At 42.0% G+C, this 20,011-nt stretch overlaps 1 protein-coding gene across 1 annotated transcript in view; it reads right to left on the bottom strand.

Annotated features, from left to right (window-relative positions):
- The window catches only part of fhod3a (formin homology 2 domain containing 3a), a 62,167-nt gene extending 45,401 nt beyond the window's left edge, over positions 1–16,766 (bottom strand). The window contains 3 exon segments of the mRNA XM_025902355.1: positions 3,936–4,003; positions 9,568–9,677; positions 16,262–16,766. Of these exon segments, the coding sequence (XP_025758140.1) occupies positions 3,936–4,003; positions 9,568–9,677; positions 16,262–16,426 (343 nt within the window). The 5' untranslated portion in view covers positions 16,427–16,766.
- Positions 16,767–20,011: the final 3,245 nt, after the last annotated feature.

Raw genomic sequence — 20,011 nt, forward strand, 5'->3', positions numbered from 1 at the left:
TCTGTAGCCACTGGGAATACTGATTCCACAATCATACCCATCCTTTATTAATAACATCTGGTTTTAAAACATCAGGATGACCACAGTGAAAACATTCATCCCAAGAAACTGATGGGTTACATAACGGCAGCTACGTCCATCTTACTGTTTCTGCACAGTAAACGGGAAACCGCCAAAAAGTGCAGTTCCTTAAATTGCCACTGGGAGCTAGTTCAAAAAGCGAGTCAATCACCATAATTCTAATATTAAAATGTCCAACGTTAACAGGAGAAATAAACAGGTTTGCAGGCTGGTACGATTTTTTACAGAGAGTGAATTCACAGATTGACTGGCTTTAGTCCACATGTAAAACTCCTGCAGTCGGAAAAATCCATCAGAAGTACAACAAGAGGTAAACTTCACATCATCCTTTCCCTTCCTGCCTCTAAACTTTTAATACCCCCAGTTCTCCCTGATCTCTATCAATCAACCCCTTTGGTTCCTTTAACTCTCACATTTAGTGCAAAGAGGCTCCGCTGTGCTGCCTCCCTCGCGTGTTTCTGTGCTGTCTACACTTTCTAAAGATAACACCTCAACTTCACCCCCACCCCAGAACCGCCTCTCTGCACTCATCCACGATCCACAACAACTCTTCGATGGTGACAGAGGCAGCTAAAATTAACCCTTAAAGAAGGGGTTCTGGGCAGGCCACGTGATGGACCGACAGAAGGGGTGTGAGTGTAGGTGGAAGTCTGCACAAGCAGATATTGAAAGTTAAAAGAACAACTGAAAGAGACAGTGCAGCAGTTGAAAGTATAAATAATGAGGTTCGGGCCACAACTTCTTAACCTGAAGCTGAGGACATTGAGGACACCCACAATGCATAAAAAATGAACAAAACAGGCTGATTTCCCAGCGGGGTTCAGGCTGGGGACGTTCAGAAGACCTGGATCATTAAAATGCCACAAGGGCCTCTCGAGCGCAGACACAGTGCTTACACCAGCAGTCAAAGTCACGGCCTTGCTGACCATGTCAATGTGTCTTCCTGTTCATGTACCAGTGAAAAATTCATTAACTCACAAACATAATCACACTCTGACTCACACAAATTCCCACCATAGAGCTGCTTTAATCCCAACCGGCACGCCTGCATGTAATTCAATCTATCCGCAGAAAAGCCAAGAAATGCCCAAGAATGCTGTGTTTCTCTTAGTCATTCAAACTTTTCTCATCCCTGCAATCTTGAAAGAAGATCTCTGGATGACTGAAGGAGATGTATCCAACATTTAGCCTCAATACAATGATGTTTGGATCTTTGCTAAATGAACCTAGAAGGTCACGAGACTAGATTAGGAAAATCTGTAAGGAATGGAGCATTTCCTGCATTGTAATCATAATAAAAAAGTGACCGTGAATCAACGCACAGCTTTGCAGTCACAAACATTTCATTTTGCACGTAATGTGCATCCTTGAATGCAACGTGCTTTTTCATTTAGCGGACAGTGTGCTGTCCACCACTCGGAGGATTTGAAGGTTAAGGCCTAGAAAGATTAGAGAACGTTAAACGGGTGGATGAGTGGACAGCTGAAGCGACACTGAGATGGGGGGTGGACAGCAGATCTTTAAAGTGAATGGACTGCTGTGACACGCTTAAGCTATCTGCTTGTATGTCTGTTTAATGCGGCAGAATTACACACTGCCACTTCCAAATATCAAGTCCCGTCCAGATTTAGTGGTTGCCCTGCATCTGTGCCGTGCTAACTGAAATCTGGATTGCGGTCAGCATAGTAAACAAACTCTATCATCGCACGTTGGCACTGGATAAAAATAAGCGATGCCCTTCAAAAGAAAATGTCTCTGCGTTGATGATGGCGATGCAACTTTTTCTAATAAGAAGCTGTTTTTCATTTTATGCGTAAAGGGACAAATAAATATAGCCCGGCGCTGGTTTTTCTCCAAACCATGGGAAGATCCCTCATAACGGCTGGATGTGTGGGTGTGTGTATTACATGGTCATGGGTGTGAGAGAAAGATTTAGCTTACATCAATCCTCAGTGCATTTACTCAGGCCCATCAGAGGATGAAGAAAAACACTGTAGCAGGTTTACATGTGTAAGCAAACAGCAGTTTATATGTTTGCAGCAGATGGCTGCAGATCCGGGTCAGTCCTCATCCCTTTTCAGAGTAAGCCCGTCTGTTTCCAACAGCCCTCGAGCCTAAAACTTTCTTGAGAGGACAGCAACCATACATCCATCATAATCTACTGAAAGGAAGTCGTCTAAGGGAAAGTGGGAGGATGAAAACTGCAGTTTGCAAAAAGAAAACTTCATCTAATTACAATCTAATCACTATACAAGGTGATCAAATGAAGCCAAATCTCCAACAGGTCCATTTCAGAATAGTTTTTTTTAACTATTTTTAAGACAGTAAAAAAAAATGCCCCATATATACAAGAACTATATTTTTTGTACCCTTCCTAAGCACCACTTAGACTGACCTTTCACCTCATTAACATCTCGGCCGGTCTTGATTCTAGGATCCAGAATTAGCTCTGCTATCACTGGCATGAAGAGTGTTGACCACGTAGGAAAAAGTCACGGAGGAAATGAGTGAAGAAGGACACACCCCGGGGAGAGAAAGCATGAAAGAGTGGGATGATTTTAATGGAGGGTTTTCCCTAACAAAACGTAACCACAGCGCTAAAGTGTTTCAGTGTAGTGCCTCAGCCAAATGAAAGGAAAAAACACAATCCCGAGAGTTCTCCACTGCTGTGGACAGAAAAGACACTGATAGGGTACAAACTACTGACTAGGAAATTGCACGTTATTCATCTCTATACTCTCTTGCTGCCTTATAGGTTTCTTATATCCTAAAGTGTTTTTTTTCTCTCATATATATACAGCTACAACAGAGGATGCTCATATTAAAGGTGACCCAAGTTTCAAATAATCCGATCAGTGTGTGTAACTCCACACTTATCTCTGTATGTTGTGCATCAGAGTGGATATCCCTGTTGTAGTCATTTCAGGCACACGGCTCCCTCTCAATATAAGCATAGAAGCTCCACTTGTATGCTATTTGAATTTTTTTTGTTTGCAAGGGGCAGCCAATCAGAACAAGGCTGGCTTAATAGGAGGAGGAGGGGTACAAAAAAGCACAGCTGCAGCAGGGAAGGTATAAGTAAATAAGCATTCATTTGCACTGTGCAATTATGTATTTATATAAAGTTCCATTATTATATATTCCATTATTGTGGTTTAACTCTTCACAACGCCTATAAATTAGCTACAGTAGCAAGATTTGTAACATTTATAAGGTCATTGTTAAAATAATTTTTTTCAAAAAAAACCCAATTTTGTTTCTTTTTCTGTAAACTTTTAGATAAAAACTGCATATGCATATTTGTAGGCTCATCTTAGCTGCCTCTGCCACAGAGTTGTCCCTGTGCTTACTCTCCTCTCATGCCCCTCCTTTGCTTTTAATCTCATAACTTTCTCTTCAGACTTATCACTAAATATTTGAATTTTCCTGCTGTTATCTTTTTTCCACCCTCTCACATAAAGTGAAAGTCACACCTCTCTCCCTGCTTATGTTGTTTTTCTCCCCGTATAGCAGAGATGAGTCAGGAGCATCACACTGTGACGACTTCGCCAGAAATCAGAAGCTTCTCTGCAAAAAGGCTCACACACAGCAATGGTTTTTTTCTCACCGTGTCAAAAGATGTGGCAAAAATATAAAAATGCCACGTTAAATTTAGGGACGTTTCACACACACCAGTCAATCCCACTTCCAAGTGGGCGGTTTCTGGTTTGAAGTGTACAACTTGCAAAACCCCGGGACGGCCATTTGAAAGTGCGGTTGCAATGTGCTCTTAGGCTCCCTGGTGCATCTGACGGCATGTGCGTGTGTGTTTCCAGGGAGAAATGTGTTACATAAACATGTGGCACGGTACTCACCAATGCAGGCGTGGACGCGGACTGTCAGCTGGGTCCGTAAAATAACGCTGTGCTTCTTCCCTCTGGACCTGAGAGACAGGGGAGGGAGGAAACAAGAGAATTAAATTTGAGTCAAAACTAAGTTGTCTAAGTTTTGACTCTTCTTTGATAGCCAAAAACAGCTGACATGATGAGACTGATGCACACAAACATGGGCGTGCAATACATTTGTACCCCCATATTGATACACATCTGATTCTTTTCAGACAGCAGAACTGCAGCAGACATAACAGGCATTTTCACATGTGCGCACCTCTGCGTGGCATCGTTCCCATGAGCAAACACCCATGCAAACCCCATTTTCAGTGGGAAAGTACACAAATGTCAAGATAAAGTACAGTATTATGTTACGCTATCTGTTATACCCTTACCTCCTAAGCGCTAGGAACTAATCAGCGACTTCAATCACTAACAAACTGATACCATCCAGCCCACGCAGGGAAAGCATGACTCTGATAGCATTTACCGCTGGAATTATGCATAACATGCTCTAAAGAAAATACAGTCAAACAAGAGAGCACCTGGCCTCTAATCCATCTATTACAATGTTATCAGCTTTGCTAGGAAATAGAGCAAAATGTTAACACAATCTTTGAGATGCGAACAAACATAAATTCATTTTTCTTTCTTTTCTGGTAGTCTGTTGTGTAAGAATGGCAGTCAAAGCAACTGAACTGTGGGAGGAAAGTTAGGCTAGCATGAAACACATAGTGGCGTGGGGTGTTTGTGGGCACACAGTTTAACTATATACTGACTTGTCAGTCACAAGGTAGGCCCACTCTAAAGTCATTATCATACCATCATTAATTTTGTTGATTGAGCTTTAACATCAAGTTGCCATAAACAAGACTTAAATCAGCAGTCAAGATGGCGAAGGCAGTTTCCTGAGGTTCTCTGTCAGGAGCTTCCACTTTCTGGACTTCCAGTTTCATTGGGGCATTGAGATAGTCCAGAATAAATGAGGCTCCTTTTTTGGGTCATTAATGGTCTTCTGAGGAAAAATGTGGCAATAAAAAATCATCACGGAGTTAAAAGAAATGGAGTGACTGCAAAATACTGACTGAAAAGGTGTAGCCTGAAGCTTTAGCTTATTCCACCCACCCTTTTTACGTTGAAAAATCTAAATGGCAACACTTTTATAAGTAGATTTTTCCAAACAAAGACCAAATCACCAAAGAAAAACTGATGCTTCATAAACAATCAGTTCTTAATTTTATACCTAGATAGCTTTATATCTAGTTAGCATATTATTTTCATTTTATGCAGTTGAAACAATAGATACAGTTCCAATTTTTGTTTTTTTACATTTTTTTACAGATTTCGATTGAAGTAAAACACCTTTGGATAAGTATTAGGGACATCACAGTACCGTGGGCTGCTTTGGGGCTCCTGCCAATTTTATTTTACACATGAAGGCAGCAGAAACAGAAAACTTCTAGCTTCTTGACCACAGTCACCTTCAGACACCACAACCAGCTGCGTCTTGTACACACATGTAAACCATGTAAGTGAATAAGCTACACTTGTAACGTCTGAGGTCTTTTTGCAACCACAGACAATACGAACGTTGGACATAAACAGCTTCAGGATCTGGGAAGTGAGGCAAACGCAAAGTGTGTTGAACCTGCCTTCTTCTTAATGGCCACCAGTAGGCAATACTCATGGTGGGACTTTCTTATTTCCCGATGAGTTCATGGGCTCAGTCACTCATTTCAGTTCATACTGAATAAAAAATGAAGTCTTTTATGTAAATCTCGGCCATAATACGTTTCAGAAATATTATCCAGGGTGCAGTCAGTGGCTAATGATTTGTGATTAATGAGACGTTAGCCAATGAGCTAATGTTTCAAAACAGCAAGATGGCAACATCTCAAACATTCATCTTGAGACTTCACAGACCAACATTTGATGTCATGGCAACCATGTCCACTTTTTATACCGCCTATCTTTGCAACCAGGGAACTCGCCCCCTGTTGGATGTTAGAAGAATGCAGATTTAAGGCACTTCTATATTGTCTTCACTTTTCAGACCCATGGAAGCTACAGTTAGACCAGAAGCAAAACTACAAAATGTGTGCTTTTGTGCAACAAATTATGGACCTAACTGTACGTCCTTCTTTTATACACAGTGGATGCCTGTGATTGACATATGTATGATATGTTGAAGGCAGGCGTAAAGGGTTCAAAGGGAGATTCCTTTGCATCACAAGCTACAGCCATCTACAGTGACTTCCAGTGGAAGCAGAGCAATTATTGTCACCCGAGGGCTTTGTTTACTGTCAGCTGTGGTGAGCACTGTCCTGCCACAGCTGCAATCACAACACCATCTTTGATGCGTGGAAGCATAAATTCAGCTAACACCAGCGTGCTCGTTAGAAACCTGCAGATATTTTTAGTGATAGAGAAGTTTCAGTTTTCTGGATCAGTTATTTAGTAAAAACTACAGAAAAAAAACCTACTCTCATTATTCTATCAAAGATATCATATATCATGTGTGACCAGCAGACTTTATGGTTATTTATAAATTAAAACTGTTATTGTGGGATTATCGAGGTGAATATGTGGCTGATAACTATGTTAAATGGATCCATCAAGTCAAAACTGATATCCACTGCTTAAAGTTTTTATTTCCTAGATGCTGTTAAAGGGAACCATTGTGTTCACATTATGCTTACAGTTCTTGAATTCTACTGCAGGAGTTTTCTGTGATTCATAATAGCACTTTTTTTTTATCCCATGCTGGGCCTTAATGCAAGTAAGGTTCAACGTCGGATCAAATGCAACTTAGCCAAGTTTCTTCTGATTGGCTGCCCTTCACAAACAGAAGTTTTGAACAAGAGGTGGGGAGAGGTTCTCGCCTAAGATGAGCACATTAGGGGTATCAACCCTCATTGACATCATCCAGCTGTCTGAAGCTTGAGCTTTTTGCTCACAGATACCATCTGCATGTACTGACCTCATTATTTGAAACTCTGTGCATTCAGCAATGTAACAGTATATACTTTATATGACAGAAAAATACGTTAAAGCATTACAGAGCCTATTAAAGCACATATTAAAGGTACGCGCTGACATTGGTTGGGATTAATTTAGTCTTTTATAACACTGTATAGACCGCTTTCATTGTGCAGAATGAATTTAGAAAGAATTCATCCTCACCCTTTGTGACATTTCGCCAAGACGAGGTCAAACCCAAACCGAAAACGCATGATTCATTTCTTACTGTCAGCTCATTATGACCTCGGTTAAAGCCGCAGTTTGATAGAATGGCTGACAGAACTGTCCAATTCAACCAGTTCCTCAACACAAACGAGCCTTTCTTCGCCTATCTGTCATCTGTCATATGGCTTACCGAGCGCACAAGAAAGATACACACATTTGAAAACAAACAGATAGATATGCACATGGAAACAACCACTTATAATAAACACAGAGACCAACAAGGCTCTGGGGTCTGCCACCACTTATCAGGCAGCCGCCCCCAGTCCTAAACAGACTGACATACCTACACAAACGTACATTGTCACACACATGTGCTGCTGCTTAACAGCTGCCTTCCCCGTGTGGCGGTCAGAGCTTTGCTACTTTGTGTATAAACGGCTTTGAGCCAATGTTTGCCCGTTTGTGTTACAGCTAATTAGCTAAAGTTACAAGGACTGATCAGCTAAGCAACTGTTTATACTCAGTTTTTTAGATGAATCTTGGGCAATCAGATCACAAATGAACAGCGCTAAAGGCAAGTATAAAGACGAGACCACCAAGACACATTGCGATCGCTCAAACCACTTCCCGAGGTGGTCTGGTGAGCTTTTGACCACATATCCTGTGTAGCGCAAATGCTAAAGTGTCCTGATCAATCCCCAACACTGACAGGAAATTTATTCGTGGTGGTCCTATTTGGTCTGGTTCTGCACCTTCTTGGGTGCCACAAATGACTTTGTCCTAACAAACTAACCAGCAGGAAGAGCTAGGACAAACGTATCAGTTCTTGAAATACTTTGTTTTCTTTGCTAGCCCTTTCTTAAACCAATTTAGAGCTTATCTGGCAACAGATTGACGTAATAACTCCCACGTAATCACTTCTGTTAGTGAGAGAGTAGGGAAATCTGACCACAACAGACACTTGAAAACACCCAACAGTTACCAGTGAGCCAGCGAACGTGGAGTAATCATGCTACAATAATGGTATAGCATTGACAGCATTTCTAACTTTAATTTGTTCTATTACCTAATTTCACAATTTTCCAATTTAACTAGCTCTATTAATTGATATTAAGAAAATATAGTCACTGTTTACGTTTTTTTTTGAGGTACTTTTGCCTTCATATCAACTCAAAGCAGTCTGGCCGTTCGACTCTGACCTCTCGCATCAAAAAAACATTTTCACACAGAGAACTGCCGCTCACGGGATATTTTCTCTTTTTCAGACCATTCTCTGTGAACCCGAGTGACGGCTCTGTGGGAAAGGCAGCAATTTCTGGCAAAGACAAAGTCACTTAAATCTTCTTCATCCCCATTCTAAAGCTCAGTTTTCATTTCAGCAGGTCACGTCGACCATCTCTACTTGTCTAAATGGGCTGATTAATGAGAAGTTGAACAGCTGTACCTAACATAGTGGCCAGTAAGTGTAGCTGGAAGCCACAAAGAGAGGATTGCATAATAATGTTGGACTCAAATTCAGGTTTTGGTTGTAACTTGAATCTTATGCAAATTGATCTGATGTTGAACCTCAGTTGCTGGTGCTAATATGCTAGCCTCAGGCCCTGAGGTTTTCTCACAGTTTTTAATTGCAGACACTGGCCACCTATCAGAGAAGAAAACTGTTTCCATTTGCAATATAAAAATTAGCACACTTACATGACCTAAAACAATACCATTCAGAGGAATAGGCGGAGACATATTAGAGTGTTGCCAGGAAAATTACATGTTATGGGATTTACAACAGATCCAGGGGAGGTTTGCTGTAGCCTAAGTGACACGCTGACACAGTTTAAGGAATAAAAAGAAAATCAGGTTGGAAGACAGCTATATATCACCAGGGACTGAAGTAACATTCACTGTAATGGAAATCATATGCCTGTCAACACTCATGAGCCACATAAGAGTTTATGAGTTTTGAACAATAGCCAAAGCACATAATCTAAGGTGATTAACATATTAAATATTCAATTTTCTGGGCGTAATCCTAATCCTGATTTACTGAGATGTCAATACAGCCAGGAGGTTTGACAGAGGCTTCAAAGCCCTTTTACAAAGTCATCACGCCGTCGTCTCTACATTCAAGCTGTAAACTGTGAAATACTGTCACAAAGAAGACGAGAATATTTATCATACAATGGGAGAATAGCTGTTGCTGTGGAAGGGAGGGCACACGTGTCCTGCTTTCCAGAGTGCTTCATACTTTCCATGAACTTGTGCTTCCAAGAAATCCATATCCAACAGCTTGTGATTCTCCCCATTTTATAAGAATGAAGAAACTCAGAAAATATGTGTACGTGTATGAGAGGGCGCGGGGGTCTTGCTGCTTTAGATATTTTCGACTGGTGAAGAGAGAGAGACTGTTTGGTATAAAGGGTACATGAGCCACTCTCACCCTGAGTCGTCCTGCTGAAAGCCCTCCAGCTCGTCCCTTTGCTCAGCCAGCGAGGACTCCAGATCCAGATAGGTTCCATTGTGGGACAGCTGAAGTGCACAGTCATCAAGCTACGGATGGCAGAAACAAAATATACAAAGTTAAAGTAATAAAGGAAATACAACAAACGTGTCACTTCTGCACACAGGGGTGACCCATTGGGCTCCCTTTGTCTAGTGTCCCTTTATTATATGTATCCATGACTCAGACCCCCTTTAAAAAAACAAAACAAGAAACAACGAAACACTTTGAGCCTGTAAAATAAAGCCAGTTTATGGGGCAGGGGTTTGAACACAAGTGTACACAGTGGTCTGTGAAGGGGTGAGAAGCATTTGCAGGGTGCCTCTGCTTTCTGCATTAAAAAGCTGTTAAGGGAGTTAACTCGTAATAAAGGCCGCAGAACATGAAACCAAAACCAGAGTGGAACACAGCGAGGGAACGGCACATTTTATTGCATTAAATACTAGCTATGAAAAATATAACTCTCAGCTCGGCTCTATATGTTCGCTGAGCGAGCACAGCCTTGCACATGTCCAAGTATTCGCGCTGCCGATTGCTGACTTTCAGATTTTTTTCACTTCTCATCAACCTCGCTTTCATGCATTTGCATGATCTAAGGTAGCACTGCAGAGGGGCCTTTGTCAGAACTGACCCCCTGTGCTGTGTAAGAAGAAACCCAGCTGAGTTTGAGACCAGGTGCACAGTAATATATCAACCCGCCACTGGCATCGATGTTTATGAGTACGGTCACGGGTCGATAGCAGGTGCGAGCATCCGTCCCAGAGACAACTCTTAAAAAGCAACTTACGTCATTAGCTCGCAACAATCGGCTCTGAGTTTTTGCAACTGCTTCCTGAAGCTGCTGAAGTACGAATAGGTGAATGAGATCAGAGTCACGCATTGGTATGTAGCAGCTCGGTGGCATCAGTGGGTTTCACTTAGATTGGCCTCTGGTGTGCTGCCAAATCCACACCCACCCACCCGGACAATCCATTCAGGCTGTGTGACGACAATTTCTGACCACAGATCACAAGACCTGCTGCTGCTCTCTGTCCATTCCTCCCTTTCAGTCCCAAACAGAGAGACGGACTGTCGCATGGACTCACAGCATAAATATAACCTTGCTATATTTACTCTCCTCTGAGGCAGCATGCACACTGGAGCTCAAGGGTGGGTGTGTCTGTGGGGGCAGGCAGCACTGCCTGAGCTGAAGTATTGGAAAGGGGAACCTAAGAAGCAGCAGGTTAGCATTATTTAGGTAATCCCAGAAACATAACAGTTGATAAGGACACAATGAATCCATCTGTGTCAAACCTTCTAAGGCTGAAGGATGACACCAGTGTGGAAGTGCCCAACGCTGCAGTTCCTCTAATGGCCATTCAAGGCTGCCTGCCAAAGCAAGTACACTCATGTGATAAAATATTTATAATAGTATTCTATGGATGGTTTCCCCCTTTATGACAATTCTGCATTTTTTTTTATTTTTTTTTAGCTCATCTATCTGGATGTTTGAGTTAGGGGCGTGGCCAGATTGATTGACAGGTGTGCCAAAGCTTGCCAGGCCTCATCTAGCACTCCAAGGCACTGGGTTGGAGTTCTTCACTGCGTGCAGGCTGTTGGTCCCTCTTGGAGGATTTTCAAACAGAATACGCAACTTATATTAAGGCTTGTTGTGCGATGCACAAAGAAACAGTTTGCCCACTCTACCCTCTCATCCACCCTTTCATCCGGTGGTGGAAAACAGTGTTAACGCCAACAAAATCCAAAACCAGGGAATGATATCATGGTGGCTATGTCCCTGTTTTATACTGTCTATGACAGAAGCACATAGTGGTTTTTTAAAGTTTAAAAAAAGTTAACTCTAGCACAGGCACCATGCTAACAATAGGTTGCCATGTTGGCATGGTAACGTGCTACTTAGCAAACAATGCATTACTTCCAGAGTTTAACCACTGTGTGGAAATTTTTAATACCAACGCTGGTGTTGGTATTGGATCGATACTTTGCTTCTATCCTCCGAGTTCAGTACGTAGTCCACTGAACTGTGTCAAAAAAATGTTGTTTTTGGGGGAGGAAATGAAAAAATACATAAATAAACTTTTAGACAGGTGCATTATTTACCAGGAATTAAAAAAAATTAAAATTTAGCTGAAAGGTGGGTTTTTTGTGGTGAATAATTTTCGTGAAAAGTAAAAAATCAGAGTGATTTAGTGCGCTCCCCTAAATATACTCCCTGTATAGGTTAAAAGTATCAATATTGGTATTTATTTATTTACGTGGTATTGGATCGATACCAACATTTGCAGTATTACACAGGAAAGATGGTGAAAAATCAGAATATCATCCAAAAATGGGCGTCATGTTTGCATGCCCTATGTTATTTCCATCCATCCTGAGGCTGTTAAGACATTTCACTGAAAAGCACAGATGTCGTCCTCACAGTGGAAAAAGTCAGGGGATCAGAAACCTCACAGGGATTCATTGTCTTTGAAGCAAACACAGCAGACCACACTGCGATCCCTGAAAACCTGTGAGGCTGCCACCGTGGCTCAAAATGTTAACCAGCTGAAAAGGAAATGCAAACACTTTAAAGGTAATCTCTGCGCTCCATAAATAGCTGTTAAAGCCAAGCGCGATGCTATTGTCCTTCACACTTTTCATGCACGTGAGATTTGGTAAATCTCAGACCGAAACAGAGGGGGTGGAGACAGAGGGCAGGTGAGGGTGGGGTTAATCACCCTCTGTCCCAGTGGCCTGGTTTTTCATGGAGGGACTAAAACAGAACAACAAAACATTTCGTGGGTCTAATCTGCTGCCATTATTCAGCATTTATTTTCTTTTCAGCAACATCCCAGCCACCCTGTCTGACCCACGCTGCCCTCCTTTACCTCCACACAAGCACACTAACACTGCTTCAGCAGCGAGGAGTGAGCTTGGTCGTCCAAATGATCTCTCTTTTTTCTAAAACACGTGGTTTCTTTTTTTGGGGGGGGGATATAGATTAATAACACAACACATCACGCTGCATGAGGCCGAGAGCAGCGGTGGCTCCAAAGAAGAACCGCAGGCTCTTCACAAGTCAAGTCTCCGGGGACTTGCTAGAGAAACACTAAGTATCTTGTATATATTTTGCGCTCGTTTTAATCAAATTCACCCTCAAGAGCAAGGGGGAGTAGAGGGAGGTGGAGGGGAGGAGAGGAGAGGGGGAGGAGGTGTAATTACTTCCATGTTAAAACAACACTGGTGGTGGTGATCGCATTTAACGACACTCTTACATAACTTACAAGACAACTTTCTAAAAAAAAAAACTTTTTTCTTGCATCAAAATCAGAGCCTCAGTGACTCTTTGAAGAACGGGGGAGGGGGGGCGTGTTCAGTGTTGGCCATTAAACCTCCCAATGCTGCTTTAATGGGAACCTTTTGGTAGTGGAATAAAAGTTGAGCTGTGAAGTCTGAGCTTTGTTTGTGGCAGAAGCTGTAGCTGTTTGACTGATAGCGACCTGAATATCTGATGTTATTTTTAATTTTTGGTCTCATTGGCTAAATGAAGTAGGGAATGTCTACAGTCTAGCCTTTAGACTGCCTTTATTATCCGCTTTAAGTTGATTTCCTTTAAAGCAGGAAGAGGTCAGTGATGATCTCTGCTGCCAGAATCCAAACTTCTGTTTAGCAGCTGGGACAAAGTGACACATCCCCGTGCACAGCAAACCAGCAACACACTGATTTAGCTTTGGCAACAGGTTCTAACCTTATGTGTCTGCGTTCATGTGTTTGAGAGTACAAACTGCTGCACGGTCATAGAGGTGGAGGAAGAGATGGAGGAAGAGGTCAGGAAAACCGCGGCACCCAAAGTGAGGAGAACAAAGTGTCGCAGGGATCCAGGCCCCGGCCGCAGGAATTCTGGGACAAGTGACCTATACTTTACATGCAGCCCAGCCAGCCATGCACAGAGCTCTACCATCATCACGGCATAATAACACAGCAGGCTTTTTTTTTCTTCCCCTAAGAGGAGAGCACAGGAGGTTACAACAAAAATCAGGGAAAGGCTGTTTAAACAAAGACTAACTGAGAAAGCAAAGAGAACTGTCAAAAACAACTGAGCGCTTTTGACATTTTCCAATTATATAATAACACTCGAGCATTATAAGCACCAAGTTTTAGATCTGGACGGTGTGACGGGCAAATTTGCAACCACTCAAATTCATCCCTATAATCTAAGCGCAATATCCATTTGCCATTGCGCACAGCCTTCCTGGTGATGCGAGTGAAATTGCAAACACAAATGCAGGCTGTGCCATCTGTCCGACTATAGGTTGTAATCATAAGCTTTGCTGTGCTGTGGGCCATTTTTCATTTGTTTCGCGGTTTTTAAAGATGGGGGCAGCTAAAGATCGTCTGGTTCGGAAAACCGCTTCTGCTGCTTTGCTCTCAGGTCTGTGTGCCAGCAGTTAAAACTCCCCGTTTTTTCCAGACTGTGCCAGTTTTTGTTTTTTTGTTTTCAACTCTGTTTAATCTACACTTTCAGCTTTAACTGTGTAGCATCCACATAAATCATAAAAAACAAGGTCACATCTGCTGCACTTGTACAGCCTCTGTGGGTGTGTTTGTGTGTCTGAGTCAACCTTGTCTGTAAGGAATGCGTTGCTTTTTCCTTCTTTTCTTGGTGGGGGGGTTGCTTAAACACTGAAATTGACTGAAAATGGTATCTCTTCTTTTCCGTCACACCCACCGTGTCCCATCACATGTAGGTGAATGAGGCACCTCGGGATAAATCTGGCTGAACTAATGCCTCTGTGCAGCCACCTGTCACTGCCGCATGCAAAGCAGAGAGCAAAAAATACAGCGGGAAGCTTTATTCAGTGTATTTGGGACTTGAGGGAGGCGGGGTGTCCATTTGTGCGTAGACTTCTCAGCAGAGAAGTTCCGTTTTAGAGATTTCCTCGAGCTGGTGGAGATCCAAAGCCTTCCTCTGTGGCACTTTAGTGTCAGAGTGCCCACATTTACGAGTCATCAGGGGCATTTAGAGAAGTTGGTGTGAGGCGGGATGCCATAATAGGACCTGTGATGGAATGTAATTTACTTAGGTACTTTATTGAAACACACTTTTTCTCAGGTTTCGCAGTTCAAACTGAAGACCCCACCAGTGAGAAGCAGGTACAACTACTTCAATTCAGCCTTGAGGCGTTTGATGCTGCGAAGTAAAGACCCTACAATGATAAAGAGAAAACCACGACAATTAAATTACCCCCTATTAGCAAGCCCTTAAGCAACAGTGGAAAGGAAAAACTCCCTTCTAACAGGAAGAAACCAACAGGAGAGCCAGGCTCAGGGAGGGGCGCGACCGGTTGGAGGTGATGGGAGGAAGACAGGACAAAACACGCTGTGGAAGAGAGTCAGAGTAATAACAACTAACGATTTTATGCAAATGGTGTATAAACACAAAGTAAATGAAAAAAGGTGAGTGAATAAGAAACACAGTGCCTCATGGGAAGCTCCGAGCAGCTTAGATCTATGGTAGTGTAACTAAGGGAGGATTCAGGGTCACCTGATCCAGCCCTAACTGTATGCTTTATAAAAAGAAGAGTTTGAAGCCTAATCTTAAAAGTAGAGACAGTGTCTGTCTCCTGAATCCAAACTGGGAGCTGGTTCCACTGAAGAGGGGCCTGAAAGCTGAAGGCTCTCCCTCCCATTCTACTTTTAGATTTCTTAGGAACCACGAGTGAGCCCGCAGTCTGAAAAACAGTACTAAAAAAACATATTCACTGAAAATTGCAAATGAGCTAAAGGTGCTGCTCAGTATACGCAGGAAAAAGAGAAGCGTAAAGACTAAATGTGCCCAGAGGGGTTGACTGGGACGTGAGACACAGGTGGTGAGGGCAGACATGATGGAAATGAGGGAAAGAAACAAAGACCAGAAATTAAAAAAAAAAAAAACCCTACAGAAAACAAACTTTCAAAGTAAAGCAGAAAATAACTGATAGTTTCTAAACACAAAGGACCATGACAGCTTTAATGTACTTGTATCTACTCAGCAGTATATTATTGATCAGTAAATAATGGGACAGACACTTACATGTAATCAGTGAATCATTATGATCTGATAATGTGATATATATGATTCTGAAAAGGGCTATTCTGCATAAGTTAACTTTGGATGTAATTTAACTATTAAGCATAATTGTGAGTCCAAATAACTAAATTGTGCCAAATTTTCTCCTTTTGAAAAAACACTGTATTCATTTGTAATCAAACACAATGATTTCCCCTCCTCTTGTTCTTGGTACCTTATGCCACCCCAGTTTTTAAAATTCCGGAAACGCCCCTGTTAATCAATGTGAACCAAGTGAAGTCCCCTGCTTCAGGAAGCTCCGCGCTTCAAGGTGAACACCTTATTTCTAACCCAGCGATGTGTTCTTTAAATAGCCTCTGGCGGATGGTGGCTCTGGAAGTTTACTTACAGGAGGCTTGAGCATAAAACCAGCATGCGTAAACTGAATGGAGTACACATGTTCACCTATAAGTGTGTTTGAGTCAAAACATTAAAATAAAATAAAAAATAAATAGCTCCTCAGTGACAAGTTAGTTGTCCCTAAATCTAAAGTCATCTCCTAGCTTTGTGTGCAGCATGACTTGTTTACTACCCTGTTAATCCTACCTTGTGCGGAGCTTTGAGGAGCCGGTGGACTCCTGCGAGCTGGTTAATGAGGGGGATATCCTCTCTGAAGGAGTACAGGGGGGGTCTGGTCGGCTCGGGAAAGTTGGTGCTGTTGAAAGGATCGGTGTCATCTAAAAACTGAACCCTGCAGACAAACGTGGCCATGGTGCATCCATGCAAGTGGCTCTCTGTGAGGGCAGCCCGGCTTAATGAGAAGCGGAGCAGCTTTCTCTCCTGGTAACGACAACAAACTGCGGTCTCCAAGCAGCGCAGCAGCCTGTCCTCTCGCAGGACGGAGTGGATGGCACAGAGCGGCGTCTCCTCGCTTTGCTTCTGCTCCCTGAGCCTCCTCCTGCTGCCGCTGTGTTATTCTCGGAGAGGCAGGTGTCTTCAGCTCGGTGCCGGAGAGTGAAGGATCAGCGCAGCTTGGGACAGCCGGTCTGCTGTCTGTCTGAGTCCCAGTAAATCCACCCCCACCCCCCGGTGTCTATTTTCCCCTCAGCCTCATCTCACCCTCCTCCCCCTCCGTTCAGATCACTGTCTCCGACTTAGCTGTGGCTTTCTATCTGAAGAGGAACGACACTAATCCTGTGGTACGTTTATGCAGACCAATACAAATATTGAAATATTAATCCATGACCCAGAAGACCTTAGAAACATTACAGAAGAAGCAAACTACCGGCTGAATACAGAGAAGTACATATATAAGTACATACAAGAAGGAATATAATTTCCCCCTTAATTAGAGTTTACTTTGTTTCAATACTGTGACACCTTTATTGAATAATGTATCAAATAGCGTGGTATGAAACTCTATACAGGAGTCTGCAGGGAAAAGTGTGTTTGATGGAGTTTGAGGTTAGATAGCAATTCAGACCAATTGTGACCTCTTGTGGCCAAACGCAGAATTGCAAGTGAAGAAGTCTTGATACCTGCAATAGACTAACAGCTACCGCAGCTCTACTTCTCCTCAAGTTGGCGACCGTTGCCTACCGATTACACCACCTCATGGCCGTAAACTGGAGAAACGATTTTAAAAATGGATGAATAAAATCCAAACTAGTTTCATTTTTATTTGTTTATTGAATATAATAACAATTTGACATTTTAGCTGCATTATTAACCCCTATGTGGACTTACAAGGTTATTCAGTTCATTTAAATGGTAATCAGCCTCTTGAGAAATATTTCAGTTTAGATGAGGTGCGTGGAGGGGTCAGTGGTTATCGGCTGCTGTTAATTTTAAGTGGGGTCATGAAATAGGAGACTAATTATACCTCACAGCTCCACATCGTTTTGTATGCGTGTGGACAAGGCCTCAAACCTGAACCCAAGCACATTTACAGATCATGTTTTGGGGTTTTTTGTGATAGGCTAAATCCTGGCAGAGAAGGCCATCTGCTATTTACACCAGGCCTCAAGGGTCGGTGTCCTGCGGGTTTTAGATATCAACCTGGGTCAACACACCTGAATCAAATGATGATTTCATTACCAGGCCTCTGGAGAACTTCGAGACATATTGAGGAGGTAATTTAGCCATTTGAATCAGCTGTGTTGGATCAAGGTTACATCTAAAGCCTGCAGGACATCAGTCCTTGAGGCCTGGAGTTCCCCCACCCTTGATTCACAGGGTTTCCCGTTTTTATCCCCCCACAATAAGTTCCAAACACTGAGATTTGTGTAAGTGATCCATGAGAGCCAAGAGCTGCGGGCTCACACTGCTCTGTCACAACAAGGCCCTTTATAAATTGAAATATAAACAATTAAAATTGTGACTCATGCAGTCACAGAAGAACTTAACAGATAGAGTTGTATATAACAGATTTGAGCATAAGTTTGCTAGTGAGTGGGTGACATATCACCAGTGTCTTGGTCTGTTTAACACACCTTTCACCTGTGTACACCACAAGCTCTGTAGTGCAGTGGGCGAAATACCTCTTTATTGCCACCAAAAGGCAGAAGGCCAGTCTCTGTATTTTTTTTTCTTTTGTTTTAACTGCGAATGAAACAGTGAAAAAGTAGAAGGACATTCAGAAGCCACTTCCACTCTGGGATATACAGTACTTTCCAGCGTCTAAAGTACCACAAAGGAGAGATAAAGGAAAAAAACAATCAAGAACAATTATGCAAAACACACGTTTGCGTTAGAGCAGCGACCCCAAGTGGTCTAATGAAGCTGTGCCGCTTGTCCCTCCTCAAAACAGGGTCCCAAGTCCATGTTCAAGGTTGGTGATAGATTGTAACTGCTCTACTGTGTGATCCAATCACAGACAACCACCAATCACAGTAGAGCACTGAGTCTATGTATGGGGCCATATACCGAGTGGTGACCTCCTGTTTGTCGCTGAACTGGTTTGACAGACACATTTCTACAAAACAAAAGAATAAATTACAATTTGAAAAATCAAATCCAACCAAGAAAAATCCAAATATGACAATCTGATTTAAAGTTTACATGTAGAAACACTCATCTAGCTGCCACGCACCGATGGCACCACGGTGCTCGAAGGCCAGACTGTGCTCCACCTCTTCAACAAATAAACATATGATACTCAAAGAGCTAATTTGCCTACAGCAGAGATAAGACTCCACGCAGCACATCTTATGTTGATTACTGGTTGTAAATAAAGCATAAAGGGCCTAAAGAGTTTCCCGCACGCATCGAAAATCACAATTTTACGCCTGTTATCTTATCTGTATTCTTGGTACATCAGGATTAGGAAACATCACCTTGTCTAAATGTGGGCTTGATCACCTCCCAACCACGCCTTTACACCGTGCATGGTTACATGAAAGTCATCATGAATAAGATCATTTGCAGCACCTTAGTCATTGGGTGGATGGCATGAGCTGCAGGTTATAATACAATCTTTTTGATGGATTATCAAAATTGTACAACTAAAATTATATATATATATATATATATATATATAGGGAGAGAAAGAGAGAGAGAGAGATACACAGTACTGTATGATAGATAGATAGATAGATAGATAATAGATAGATAGATAGATAGATAGATAGATAGATAGATAGATAATAGATAGATAGATAGATAGATAATAGATAGATAGATAGATAGATAGATAATAGATAGATAGATAGATAGATAGATAGATAGATAGATAGATAGATAGATAGATAGATAGATAGATAGATAGATAGATAGATAGATAGATAGATAGGTATAATAGCTTAGCAAAGCTAATTTGCCTACTTTGAAACAGAGTAGCCATAAAACAAAGCTCTACTTTTAATCTGACCTGCATTTAGTGAAATCAGTAAAAGTCAAAATACAATACTTTAAAAATAACAAAAACATGCAATTTTTTAATAGCCTTAGAAATAATAAAGGTTTAAAGTTAATGGCCCAGTTTCAATTCATTTAGATTAAAATCTGGATGAAGGTTGGAGCCATTCATGTGCAGTATATAAATAGCTGCCTATGGACCTGCACATGTGTTTATACAAGGGGCTGATTTTGTAAGTTTGTTTACTTACAAAGAAATGATCAGTCTCTAACTTTTATGATAGTTTTATTTTAATAGAGAGAGACAGAATATCAACCAACACATTACATGAAAGTGATTAAATGTTTTGGTCCATTCCTCGTGGCTGCTGCTGGGCAACTCAAAATTTTCGCTCCTTCCACACATTTTCTGTAGGACGGAGGTCTGAAGACTGGTGAGGCCACTCCATGACCTTAATGTGCTTCTTCTTCAGACACTGTTTTGTTGTTTTTGAGATATTT

This window comes from Oreochromis niloticus, linkage group LG22, assembly GCF_001858045.2.
Source record: "Oreochromis niloticus isolate F11D_XX linkage group LG22, O_niloticus_UMD_NMBU, whole genome shotgun sequence".
NCBI classification, from domain to species: domain Eukaryota; kingdom Metazoa; phylum Chordata; class Actinopteri; order Cichliformes; family Cichlidae; genus Oreochromis; species Oreochromis niloticus.